The sequence below is a fragment of the Psammomys obesus genome, unplaced genomic scaffold (genome assembly GCF_907164565.1).
Source record: "Psammomys obesus unplaced genomic scaffold, mPsaObe1.curated_primary_1811, whole genome shotgun sequence".
Classification (NCBI taxonomy): domain Eukaryota; kingdom Metazoa; phylum Chordata; class Mammalia; order Rodentia; family Muridae; genus Psammomys; species Psammomys obesus.
The window spans coordinates 2,374,644-2,388,353 of NW_026596244.1; the positions used below are offsets into that span (position 1 = coordinate 2,374,644).

General features: G+C 37.3%; 1 protein-coding gene across 1 annotated transcript in view; it reads right to left on the bottom strand.

Moving 5' to 3' along the window:
- Nucleotides 1-13,191, bottom strand: part of Bche (butyrylcholinesterase) — a 68,446-nt gene extending 55,255 nt beyond the window's left edge. Inside the window, exons 1-2 of the mRNA XM_055596636.1 lie at nucleotides 12,857-13,191; nucleotides 6,681-8,208 (exon numbers count right to left, since the gene is read on the bottom strand). Coding sequence (XP_055452611.1) covers nucleotides 6,681-8,200 — 1,520 coding nt within the window. The 5' untranslated portion in view covers nucleotides 8,201-8,208; nucleotides 12,857-13,191. The remainder of the gene's footprint in view (nucleotides 1-6,680; nucleotides 8,209-12,856) is intronic.
- Nucleotides 13,192-13,710: the final 519 nt, after the last annotated feature.

Genomic DNA, 13,710 nt, shown 5'->3' on the forward strand with positions numbered 1-13,710 from the left:
AGAAAAGAAAAGAAAAGAAAAGAAAAGAAAAGAAAAGAAAAGAAAAGGGGGACATAACAACTGACACTGAGGAAATCCAAACAATCATTAGGTCTTACTACAAAAGTCTATATGCCACACAATTTGAAAATCTAAATGAAATGGACAATTTTCTTGATATGTTCCACTTACCAAAATTAAATTAAGATCAGGTGAATAGGATGAATAGTCCTATATCCCCCAAGGAAATAGAAACAGTCTTCGAAAGTCACCCTTAAAAAAAAAAAAAAGCCCAGGGCCAGATGGTTTCAGTGCAGATTTCTACCAAACCTTAAAAGAGGAGCTAACTCCAATTCTCTTCAAACTATTTCACAAAATAGAAACAGAAAGATCATTACCAAACTCATTCTATGAAGCCACAGTCACCTTGATACCTAAACCACAGAAAGACCCAACAAAAAAAGAGAGCTTCAGACCTATCTCTCTTATGAACATTAATGCAAAAATACTCAATAAAATACTTGCAAACTGAATCCAAGAACATATAAAAGATGTCATCTACCATGACGAAGTAGGCTTCATCCCAGGCATGCAAAGGTGGTTCAACATATGGAAATCCATCAATGTAATCCACCACATAAACAAACTGAAGGAGAAAAACCACATGATCATCTCCTTAGATACCGAAAAAGCATTTGACAAAGTCCAACACCCATTCATATTTAAAGTCTTGGAGAGATCAGGGATACAAGGCACATATCTAAATATAGTAACGGCAATATATAGCAAGCATATAGCCAACATCAAACTAAATGGAGAAAAATTTAACCCAATCCCACTGAAATCAAGGACAAGGCAAGGCTGCCCAGTCTCTCCATATCTCTTCAACATAATACATGAAGTCCTAGCTAGAGCAATAGGACAACTAAAGGAGACCAAGAGGATACAAATCTGGGAGGAAGTAAAATATCACTATTCGCAGATGATATGATAGCATACATGAGCAACCCAAAAATTCAACCAGAGAACTCCTTCAGAAGCTCTCCTGTATACCAAAGACAAGTGGGTCAAGAAAGAATTTAGAGAAACAACACCCTTCCCAATAGCCACTAAAAACATAAAAGTACCTTGGGTGACTCTAAGACGGCAAGTAAAAGAGATGAAAGGGAAGGAAGTACTCCCAATCAGTGGACTTGGAAAGGGGCAGGGAGGAGAGGAGGTAGGGAGGGTGGGATTGGAAGGGAATAAGGGAGCAGGATACACCTGGGATACAGAGTTAATAACAAATAATAAAAAAATTAAATTAAATTAAAAAAGACCTATTTAAAAAAAAAACACTCTAGTCTCTAAAGAAAGAAATTGAAGAAGATATCAGAAGATAGAAAGATCTACTGTGCTCATGGATCGGTAGGATTAACATAGTGAAAATGGCCATCCTGCCAAAAGCAATCCACAGAGTCAATGCAATTCCCATCAAAATACTAACACAATCATTTACAAAAAGAATTGAAAGAACCATTCTCAACTTCATATGAAAAAACAAAAACCGAGAATTGCGAAAAGGATCCTGTACAACCACAGATCGTCTAGGAGTATCTCCATCCTTGATCTCAAGCTGTACTTCAGAGCAATAGTAATAAAAACTGCATGGTACTAGCATATAAATAGAATGGTGCATCAATGGAACTGAATAGAAGACCCAGAAATAAATCTATACACCTACTGATACTTGATTTTTGATAAAGAAGCCAAAACCATACAATGGAAAAAAGACAGCATCTTCAACAAATGATGTTGGATGTCTACATGCAGAAAAATGCAAATAGATCTATATTTATCCCCTTACACAAAACTAAAGTCCAAGTGGATCAAAGACCTCAACATAAAAACAGACACACCAAATTGGTTAGAAGAAAAAGTGGGGAAGAGCCTGGAACTCATTGGCACAGGAGACAACTTCCTGAACAGAACACCAACAGCACAGGCGCTAAGATCAACAAACAAAAAATGGGATCTCATGAAACTGAAAAGCTTCTGTAAAGCAAAGGCCACTGTCATCAGAACAAAATGACAGCCTACAGACTGGGAAAGGATCTTCACCAACCCTATATCTGACAGAGGGCTAATATCCAGAATATTAAGAACAAAAGAACAAAAATACAAAGATAAAATGAAGTTAAAAAGCAAAAATTCAAGCAATCAAAATAAAGAATGGGGTATGGAGCTAAACAGAAAATTCTTTCTAGAGGAATATAGAATGGCAGAGAAACACTTAAAGAAATCTTCAATGTCCTTAGTCATCAAGGAGATGCAAATCAAATAGACCCTGAGATTTCACCTTACACCCATCGGAATGGCTAAGATTAAAAACTCAAGTGACAATACATGCTGGAGAGGATGTGGAAAAGGTGAACCCTCCTTCATTGCTGGTAGGAATGTAAACTTGTACAACCACTTTGGAAATCAGTCTGGCACTTTCTCAGACACTTAGGAATAGTGATACCTCAATATCCAGCTATACCACTCCTAGGTATATATCCAAAAGATGCTCAAGTACACAAGGACATCTGCTCAATCACATTTGTAGCCCTTCAACTGAGAAATGGATACAGAAATTGTGGTACATTTACACAGTGGAATACTACTCAGCAATTAAAAACAAGGAAATCATGAAATTTTCAGGCAAATGGTTAGATCTAGAAAAGATCACCCTGAATGAGGTATTCCAGAAGCAGAAAGACACTTACGGTATATCCTCACTTATTAGTGGATACTAAACCTAAAAGAAAGGATAAACATACTAAAATCTGTACACCTAAAAGAAGTTAAGCAAGAAGGAGGACCCTGGGTAAGATGATCAGTCTTCACTCTGGCAAACAAACAGGATGGACATTGCAAGAAGGAGAAAACAGGAAACAGGACCAACCTACCACTTTGTCTACCTCTTGGCTCTTGTCTTCTCCTCTCTTACCCACTTCCCTTTCTCTATAGGGGTGCCCCCTTCCTTTCCCCTATCATGTCTGGCTCTCTCCTTTTATCGCTCTCTTTATCTCCATCTAATAAACCTCTTTCATATAAAAACTCATTGTTTTATTTGGCCTTAACACATTCACAATATATGCATACATATTATATGTACATAATAGATATTGTATGCATCTATATGTACTGTATAATATGGGTATATAAATAAAAGAAAAGAAGCTCTGAAGTTGTTCATATTACAGGCTTATTGGGCAGAAAAGAAGTTGTCATATTGAAGTTTATACACTGTGCTCTACAGGAGAATTACTAACTAAATACCTAAATAAATAACAAATACTTTCTTTTTATTTCTCAAAAGAGAAATGTTATTTCTCATTGAAAATGTTATATCTCATTAGACATTAATTTATTGAACTAAGTATGAAAATTATATACCAAGGAAGCTCATAAGCCACACACATATATTTTAACTAACTTTAAGAGTAATTGATTAAAATGGTCACGGAAACATGAAATTCTACTTCTTACATAATTACAGTTTCAAGTCCACCTCCTCCTCACACTGGTGAGCCTAAAGCATGAAGTTTAATACAAAGAAAGAGCACAGAATTCCTAATAGCATGGACATCATCTTTTCAAAGAGCCACAGCCTACTTTCCTTTCTTAATAACACATTTTGGGATGGTGGGGAAGTACAGACTATCACATGTTCTCAAACTTGGTGTTTCTAATGTTTTGGAATGAATAAATATTTGCTTGGGGAAGTGTCCTGGGCCTTATATCATATTAGTCACCCTATGATTTCCACCCCAATATGGACTCCAGACTATGTGCAGCATCCTCTAAGCCCAGTGGAGAGGTATATGAGGCGAAGTTTGCATCCCTGAGATATTTAGTATCAAGCATGGCTACCCTAACACTTGGTCACTTTGCCTCTGCTGAAGTGCTCTTCAGATTATCATTTGCTTTCACTTCAACAGGAAACATGTATGGCATATAGTTCCTTTGTCCAACTTCAAATCTGGACTGTGAAAAAAATCTCCTTACCAGTGAACTGTTATGTGTAATTATGCTAGTTTACAAGGCTCTTTTAACTTTTTACAATTTGTTTTATGAATCACATAAGCTTCACGCTATCATTATTAAGTCAGCCTTCATTTACTTCCCAGGAAAACACACTCATCAGAGAAGTACTTAATTAAGGTTAAACTATTTCATTAATTGTCGAAGACTCTCATCTTTGATCTGATGATATGTGTGTCATAAATAAGAGATTAAACTTACTTTATTAGCACTGTTCAATGTAAGTAGGAAAACATAAATTTCTTGATGATTTTAACATGAAAATACGAACTACTTTAATAATTACAGACATTGGTGGCATGAAGACTATCTCTCTTTAATAATTTATAATATTAGAAATGTAATAAAAATTAAAACATGTGCAGATAACTCATTACAAACAAAGCCTTTGGACAGAGAACAAAGTAAGACTTAAGTAACACTAACAAAGCTATTAAACAAATACCTTTTTGCTTAAGCAAAAATTTAGCCTCATTTTGCAAAGTCAGATAATATAGTATAACTGACATAACTTCAAAAGTAAAATTATATTAATAGGTCTCACTCAGCTACTAACCAAATATTTATTTTGATATACCTATTCAAGTACTTTAATGAATATCTACAGAAACTGACATTTTTATTTCAAGAGGCTAATTTAATATAAGTTAGAAGTGGCCATATGAAGTCAAGTCACTGACTTCTATGAGAGTTAGAGATGTTGCATTAATTCTTCTTGAAAGTGAAAATAAGCTAGGTGAACCAGCACATTTAGTATTGACCTATTCAAAAACAATACTTACGTCACTGAGGAATTGGAAGAAGCCAGATCTCAGCCATGTAGTACACTGCACTTTCCCAGCTAAATCCTGCTGGCTAATAAACATGGCGACAAGGATGAAGAATGCAAAGGTCCCTTAAGCTTAGCAGGAGGGTTCTAATTGTACAAGGAATATATGAACTGACGTAATATTGAGAGGAAAGAGTACTGGTAACTGATAGAATGAAGCAGAGCACCATGGAATGTGAGGACATGTAAACTGAGGATAAAAATGAGACCTAGACATGTGCAAGATGGCTTGGAGGCCAGGGCTTTGCAGCCAAGCTTGGTGATCTCAGTTCCATCCCCATAACTCACATGGTGGAAGGAGAGAACTGACTCCTGTAAATTGTTTTGAGACGTCCAAAAATACACACATGCATTCACACACACACACACACACACACACACACACACACACACACAGAAACTCATACACACACGCTCACACATATAAACTCACAGTCTAAATAAATAAGAAATAAAAATGAAAAACTAAAAGTTAGTTATTTGTATCCTCTTAGACTATTGAAGTACCATTAATTGTATTAACAAATCCATCTGTTAACAACATATTCAGGTACACAATTCAAAAATATATTCTGCTATTCTTAATTTTTTTATTATTCACGTATGGACAGTTATTTGTGCTCTATTAGCACATAAGGTTTTATTTTTACACACAAATGCATGTTTAAAAATTTATTCCTAAGCTAAGCATGTTAGCACACCCCTGAAAAGCAGAATTTTTGAGATTTATGCAGGAGGTTTTTAACTTGAAGGCTAGCTTAGGCTATATATAGAAAAAACTGTCTTAAAGATTAGAGAAAGCAAAGGAAAGGTGGAGTCCAAGAGATTATACATGCTTCCTGGTTTATGATGGAGTAATCTTCTGACAAATATATTGTAAGCAGAAAATACTAAAAATAGACGTGAAGGAAACTGTAGCTTAGCAAGGTAGTATGCCAGGAGTGTTGGCCGTTTGCTTTGCTATGAAGCCTGTGCGCTGGAGCTGTCTCACTAACCAGTGCTGTCCAACATCCTGACACACTGTCATTCCTCACAATGCTGGGCCACAAAAAAAGATAAAGATCCAATCTGTGATTTCTAGTGAATGGTACCAACTCTGGTCTTACAGGAGAGAAAGCCTCAGGGAAACCTTGTGCAAGTATGGGATGGCCTATATTTTAGTAAGACCTCAGAGCAACATCACAAAGATAGGATGAAAGCTAACCATAAGACTCTTCCAATAAAAAAAAAAAAAATAGTTTAGGTAAACACGAGGACCTCAAAAGTCAAGCAAAGATGGTTGTCTAAAAGGTCTGATAAAATCTCCTAGAAGAAAATGACAAAATCCTGAGTGCCGTGAGTTTTGAGAATAAAAGGGTCAGGGGGAAGGACCTCTTCTTTTCTCCCCTTCATATTCCAAAGCAGGGACATGCTTACTCTTGTATCAGATGCTTGTGACCCAGGCTTAGTTCTCCTCTTTCTTAAACCTGGTAACCTTATAAATGTGCAGGTCGTAAAGGAGTTTCATTACTTGAGTTCTGACACAAGCACTTATTCCCTAACTTTAGTTAACATCATTAAAGTATTTTTGCCACATTTGAGAACTGAAATCAGAAAACAGTTTACAACAAAATTCTTTGGTAATTTTTCTAAAGCACTGAGAAACAAAGAGCTGAAATTTCCCACATAATGAGACACAAAGGCAGCTTGGATACAAAGGGAAAATACTTGAAGCATTACTAAGCTTGTAAGGGAGTCTGCAGTAGAGGTCAAGCAAAGCTAAGCAAAACAAAACCAGGTAACAATTATAGAAATCAGGACTTACCCGTATTTTGCAAAATTTGCCCAAAGTTTCATTATGGATCGACTCAAAATTTCCTCAGCTCTCGTGTAATTAACTCTTCTTGCCAGAGGTAAACCAAAGACAAATTCAATTTCATAGCCATGCATCACTCCCATCCATTCCGGCCAAGGGAGTTTGGAAGATCGGTGTTCGAAATAGTAGAAAAAGGCATTGTTCTCAAGCTCTGCAAATTTCTTGGTAAACTCCAATGCAGGACATATGATGTTATAATCTCCAATAATATCATCCAGAGCTTCACGGTAGACTTCCGGTGTCTGGTCACCTAACCAGTCCACATAGTAGAAGAGGATTGCTTCCTTTCCCAAGCTGCTCACTTCTGGGAAATACATATTCAAACCTTCTTGAAATTCCCCCCGAGTGATGAGACTGTCGTTGTCTTTGCTGAAACCAGGAGCGCCATACACGAGGAAAGCTGTCCCTTCATCTTTGTTAACACCCACTAAGATCTGAGTTGTTTTTACCTGTCCGAGTTGAAGCAGTGTGTGAGGCATATCAGTGAGAAAATCACCATCCACCGTTGGACCGAAGTTTATCGATAAAAGGGAATCAGAGGGAAGAACGAACCTTTCATTCAGAAGGATTTCCTGAGGATCTTTATTTTGAAGGCATTTAATCATCTCTGTCTCATTCTCCGTTGAGCAACCAGTGAATTTAGCTAAGGTCAAGGTTCGGTTTCTGGCTTCCACTGGAGATTTTACTGCCCAGGGGGCATTAGAGGAGCCACTTTCCAAAATGGCTCTTGTAAACAAAGGGTAGCTTTGGGGACAAAGCAAATGTAAGCTAACTGAGGCTGCTCCTGCGCTTTCTCCAAAAAGCGTCACACTTTTGGGATTCCCTCCAAAAGCAGCTATATTTCTTTGGACCCACTGAAGTGCCAGCTGTTGATCAAATAAACCCACATTCCCTGGAGCCTCAGAATTTCCAGGTAAAGCTAGGAAGCCTAGCGCACCTACTCTATAGTTCATTGAAACTACAATAACTCTTTCAACTCGAGCTAGAAATTTCCCATCATAAACAGGTAGAGAGGATGTCCCAGTCTGAAAGCCTCCGCCATAGATCCATACCATTACAGTGGCATTTTTGGGCTTAGGTGCTGGAATCCAAACATTCAGATACAAGCAGTCTTCACTGAGGTTCGTGTTCGGATTCCACATTTCTGATCCCTGGAAGCCTGGGAAAGCTTGGTCTATGTTCTGATAACAAGAATTTGCATATTTGGTGGCATTATGGATTCCAGTCCACTTGTTTAAGGGTTGTGGCTTTTTGAATCTTAGCCTACCCAGAGGAGGCTGTGCGTAGGGGATTCCGAGAAAGGCAGTCACTGTGCCACCGAGAACTGGCAGGCTCAGCCCTCGGACTCTTCCAGCCTTGGTTGTAATTACAACGTCTTCTTCAGTGTGTGAGTTCCCGAAAAGCATGCAGAGCAGAAGAATCCACAGGAGGAACTGGATTTGTGTGGCGGTGGTATACTGGGTCTGCATGTTGATTTCTAAGCAAAGAGTGAGCAACAAGAGTTTTAGCAGTTTTTACCTGCTGTGTTATGGTCCAGTGATGATAATCACTAAAGTTCAGTAGTTCCTATTCAACCCAAATTAGAAAGGAAGAATAAGTGATCTTGTCTTGGAAATACCATTTTTAAGAATCTGTAAGAAGTTTCAGCATTGTAAAATAGGTATTTTGTCCCAGCATGTATGACATCATACATAGCCACATCAAATATGGAATTAGCTAAGGGTGGACATGTCAGGAACAATTTCTATGTGATTGCAGAAGAAAATACAAGTACATGTGTTTCTGCAATATTATAGCAGGATGAGAGATCACAGAACCCTAAACCAATTAAGAACTTTGAAGAATCGGGAAGTATTAATGGTTTGCCATCCTCTTTTGTTCCATGGTTCTTTTCACAGTCCTTTTCAAAGAAGCACAATTTCCTTCTATATAATCTTAGTTTATTCTTAAAAGGAAAAAAGACAATTCATAAAAATATTAAGTAAAAAACTAAGCAATTGCAAATTATTTGTAAACTCAATACTAAAAAGCCACCTTTCACTATGAAAAAATATTAATGTAGGCATAAAGCTATTGTGTAATTCAAATACTGATATCTGTAACCACTCCCCCATATCTGGTTGCAGTCCTTGTTCTGAGAATCTCCTGTCTCAATGTTATGTGGACACTGCTCCCCAATTCTTCTCTGAGATGCCAATAAAGCAGCTTACAGCAAATTGCTGAGCAGAGGGGAGAAAAGGCCTGGACTTCCTGTCAGCCAGTGGAGGAATTAGAGGAGGAAAGAGGGGATTCGGTGGTGGGCAGAGGTCCAGGAGATATCAGGGAAGGGCTAAGGAACTGGAGCAGAAAAAAACACAAAGTACAATTATCTCAGGGACATTGGCAAATAGGAATCCAGATTAGCTTAGAGGGTTACAAATAGAGTAATAACTGCTCAGTTATTGTGTTGTAAAGTTCATAAACAAAAATATAATAGTCTCAATTATTTGTGTGATAGCTGGGATAAGAGAGAAATTTAAAAGCAAACATAGTTTTATGAAAATAACATTAAAAGTTAAAACATGAGTTCTTGAAGTGTGCTGTTGATGGGTTTCAGGGAAGTTCTCTGAAATTTATTATATAAAGATCAGGATGTTCTCCTTGAATCACCTTCTCCTTGGTGAGAGACCCTAACGATATTTAGGTGGGAGAAAATACTACACACTGGATATCTAGTGGTTAAATCCCAACAAATATGTAAATAAACCGGAGTGTGCAACATCTGCTTTTGACTCCCATACTTAATGACATTTCTGTATAATTTTATCAGTATTATATTTATTCAAAATAGACTTACTTAATGTAATAAGTCTGTGTATACCTTGATTGCTATGGTTATAAGTAAAGGTTTTAACATCAAGTCACAGGTTTTATTTTATACTTTTTATATCCTCTATTTTGATACAACTGGGTATATGCTAAGATCCACTAAATACAATACTCAAACATACTATTGTAATGTGTCATAAGACATTTAAGGATTGTACTCACAATCAGTGTAATTTGTAGGTAATGATAAGCAAGCTCCATGGAATAATAAGATATAAGTTTTAGTAACCTCACAGTTATTAAGGCAATGGATGTTTTGGAAAGGAGATATGGACTACTGTTCTTCATATATTTTTGTAATTTTATTCCCCTGGTGATAACAACACCTTTATTGTTAATAATTGGAATATAAATACTTATGTGAAATATCTTTTTCTGTCTTTGAAACTCAGCTTTTTCAAGAGAAAACAAAACAAAAGGGCAAAACAATAACAACAACAACAACAACAACAAAAGCAGATCCCAGAGCTGTCTGTTCTAAGTACATATCAGTTAACACCCTGGTTCTTTGCATTTCTGTGTGTGGAGTAGTGCGGTTTCCTTTTTAGCCCACTGCAAAGAAGTTCTGGGTTCTTTTGCTTGACTTTATTTAAATATTATCTTACTTATAAAAATTAAATGAACTTGTCAGTAATTTTAATTTCTACTAATTTTTCATAACTTAAAACAGAGGGTCAGAGGCTAAGGAGGTGCTACAGTTGCTGAAATGCTCATAGAGCATGCAGGACTCAAGTTTAGATCTCCAGCACTCACAAAGGAGAGCCAGTGTGGTGGTCCCCTCTGTGACATCAGTGCAGTACAGGAGGCAGACACAGGAGAAGGTCCTTGGGGCTTACTGTCCAGACTACCAAGCTGAATCTGCAAGCCTAGGGTCTGTGAGAGAACCCTTCTGAAAGAAAAACGGAGAGCCATCAAAGAAAAACCCTTGACAGCAGCCTCTGGCCTCTGCACACCAGGTGAGCATACCTGAGCACACATGTGCACACACAAACACGGAATACATGAACCCAGACACATGAACATATGCAGAACTGCACACACACACACTTAGATTACTTCAACAGTTCCTTGTAAAGGAAGTATAGCTACCTACATCATGCATTTGCTGGGAATATAATAACAACTATGGTAATTTTATAATAGGTCTATAACAGGTACTATCACAACAAAAAGTTGAAGTATTTCCAAATGACCTATATTGATAGAGTGTTTTCTTCTGTGATTTAACATCTATTTTGCTCCAAATGAACCTTAAATTTCCAGAGCACTGTTTACATGAATTAGAATCGTATTGTCATTAATGACACCTGTGAGTTTGTCTTGTACACAGTGTAAAACCTAACATTAGAAACAATCACTGGAAACATGTGTTTATGTAATGGCAATGCAGTTCCCTTCTGCATGCTACCTGTTGAGAAGGTTTATACTACATAGTGATAATCTGTACTGTTAAATAAAAATTTACGTATGTTCAAACATTTGGTACTGTTTAAATTTGTTGTATTTAAATAGTATCATTCTATAATTTTCATAATTTGACATTTTTCCATGGTACTCAGCACAGTGTTTTTATGTGTAGCCATGGGTGTCCTGAACTCTCTCTGTAGACCAGGCTGGCCTTGAACTCATAAAGATCTGTCTCCCGGAATGCTGTGGTTAAAGGTGTGCTACACTGCACCCATTCATGGGCACATTCATGAGCCACTGTTTAAGCTTTAATCTCAGTTCAGGACCGTGAAGATGGACAGTGGATGGAAAAACTTTGTCACTCTGTCCAATATAGTCACATTGAATACATCTCCCTTTTCTGTGTTCCAGTATTAGGTTAGCTCTTTAAATTGATTTAATAAGGACCTGTGTCACTAAACCTGGCTTAGGGCAAAGGTTGTGACCTCCAAATTTGATAACATGTCAGTCAATTTCAGTAAGAATAAACAGACTTTGGAAAACCATCAAAACAACAATGATGAAATTTAAAGTGCAATATTACTTGTGACCAAGTAATCAAATGAAAGACTAAATTTATAGAGGAGACTAAATTCATAGACCCTATTCTGTCTTCTTTGTTTATCTTTTATAAAAATATAATATGGGAAAAATTTCAGATTTCCTTATATAATTGAAGATGCAAGATATTATATATCAACAAAAATAACACCCTAAGGGAATAAAGCATGTCTTTGAAAATCTACCTAGTTAGCATCTGAAGGCAATGGTATTTTGCCTACATAAACTCCAGAGTTATAATTCAAATCATTAACTTACACTTTAAAAGCCAGCTATCTTCAAACAACATGACTTTTATCAAAGCGAACTGTAGTCCTATTTATCATAAATATTTTACAGTGTATATTAAGGAAGCATTACACCTGTCAATTGGAATACATTCCTTCAAATGCAGAACACCTGCTTGTGAAAAAAAAATGTATAGCACATAGAATTCTAATAAAATTATTTGTTTGCAATTCAGTTTTTCTTTTGGTCTCATAAATTATATAGTCAAAGACTGAACAGAATCTGATGCCATAAAAAAAAAAAAAAAAAATGACAGGTTTCCGGGATTCTAGGATGAGCCGAAACTATTTGTTTACTATAAGAACGAAAATAAGAGTAGCATAAGATATTTTACTCCAGTTTAAATACTCAAAATTGGTAAATAACGGACGACAGGGTGTTTGTAGATTAAATTAGAAAACATTTTCTTGGAGATAAAAGGAACTTTTGATTTCTTCTTGCCAGCTGATGTCGTGAAAGTTTCAGGGGACAAAACGCTGGCTTGATAAAAGTGCCCTACTAAGCAATAAGAGAAAATTAATCCATGTCATTGCAAAAGAGAAGATACTAGAAAATGGGCAAGGTTGTCCAAACAACACTTCTGTTGTTAAGAGGTTGATTAATCTCTGCATTACAACACAGTGTAAACTAAATCTCATCAGAAAAGTGATAGATAAATAAATAGATAGGTAGATGAGAGATTCCACAGGTGCTATGTCCCTTCAATCAAAGTTGAACAACAACAGTATGTTTTCAAGAATGAAAGGAATTGGATTTGTGTTTCTGGAAGAAGAGAAAGCTCCCAAGCAGTGCCTGCTGCTGCTCGTCTGTCTCCTCTGTCTCACTCCCTTGTCAGGGACTGTTCCCAAAGGAGCACCGTAAATGCTCCATAAACACGTGAGAAAAAAAAAAATCTCCTTCCTTTCTTGCCCGATCTTCGAAACGAACCTCCGCCTAGGGTGTGTAAATTCAGAGCAACTCACCCGAGCCCCTGCGGAAAAGGATGACGAAGTTTGCAGAGTGGCATTCATGTACTACTTCGGGGAATTGCGCGGTGCGGCGGCCGCCCAGCCTGTGAGCTGCAGGGCTCTGACATTTCAGTCAACCCTTCCTGACAAAGCTCGCGAGAGCTGGCAGCAGCAACTTGATCTGGCGCTGGCCAGGCTTCCCCTGGCTGACATCTGTTTGCTTGAAAGCCTTGGTAGCTCCTTCAGGGAGAGCTGAGGCTCATCCTCTGCCATCACAGGCAGGCTTCCCGGAAAGAGGGGCAGAGAGGCGTCTCTGTAGCGGAAAATGAGCATGAGCGAGTTACTTCACTCCATCGGGCCTTTACACTGTGTGTTTGCTTTCTTCTCAGAGTTTTACAGTACTAAACACTGTACACCTATTCTAAAGAAATGTTACTGGAAACAGGAGTACCTACAGTCTGTAAAAATCGTGTGGTCGCAAAGCATCATAAAAAAAAAAGAAAGAAAACAGGAAACAAAATAATTGAGATATAAACGCTGAAAATCAAAAGACTGTTTATATTAACTGACTACCTCTGACTATCCCCCCTTGTACCCTGCACCCAAAAACTTATTTAGGTCCTAGAGATTTCACAGCTCCTGAAAACTTCTCAAAAGTTCCTGCTGGTAATACATGTGAGGAAAAACCATGGTTTGTAATACTCATTCAAAGTCCAAAGTGCTTTAGCAAACAATTAAAAGGACATTTCGAGCCAGGCAGTGACAGTGTTTGTAGAATAGACTTTTGTGTTTCAAGCTTATTTTACTATACATACATACTTTGCGTAACAACTAGAAAAATAAAGGAAAAAAAAAGACAAACAACAACA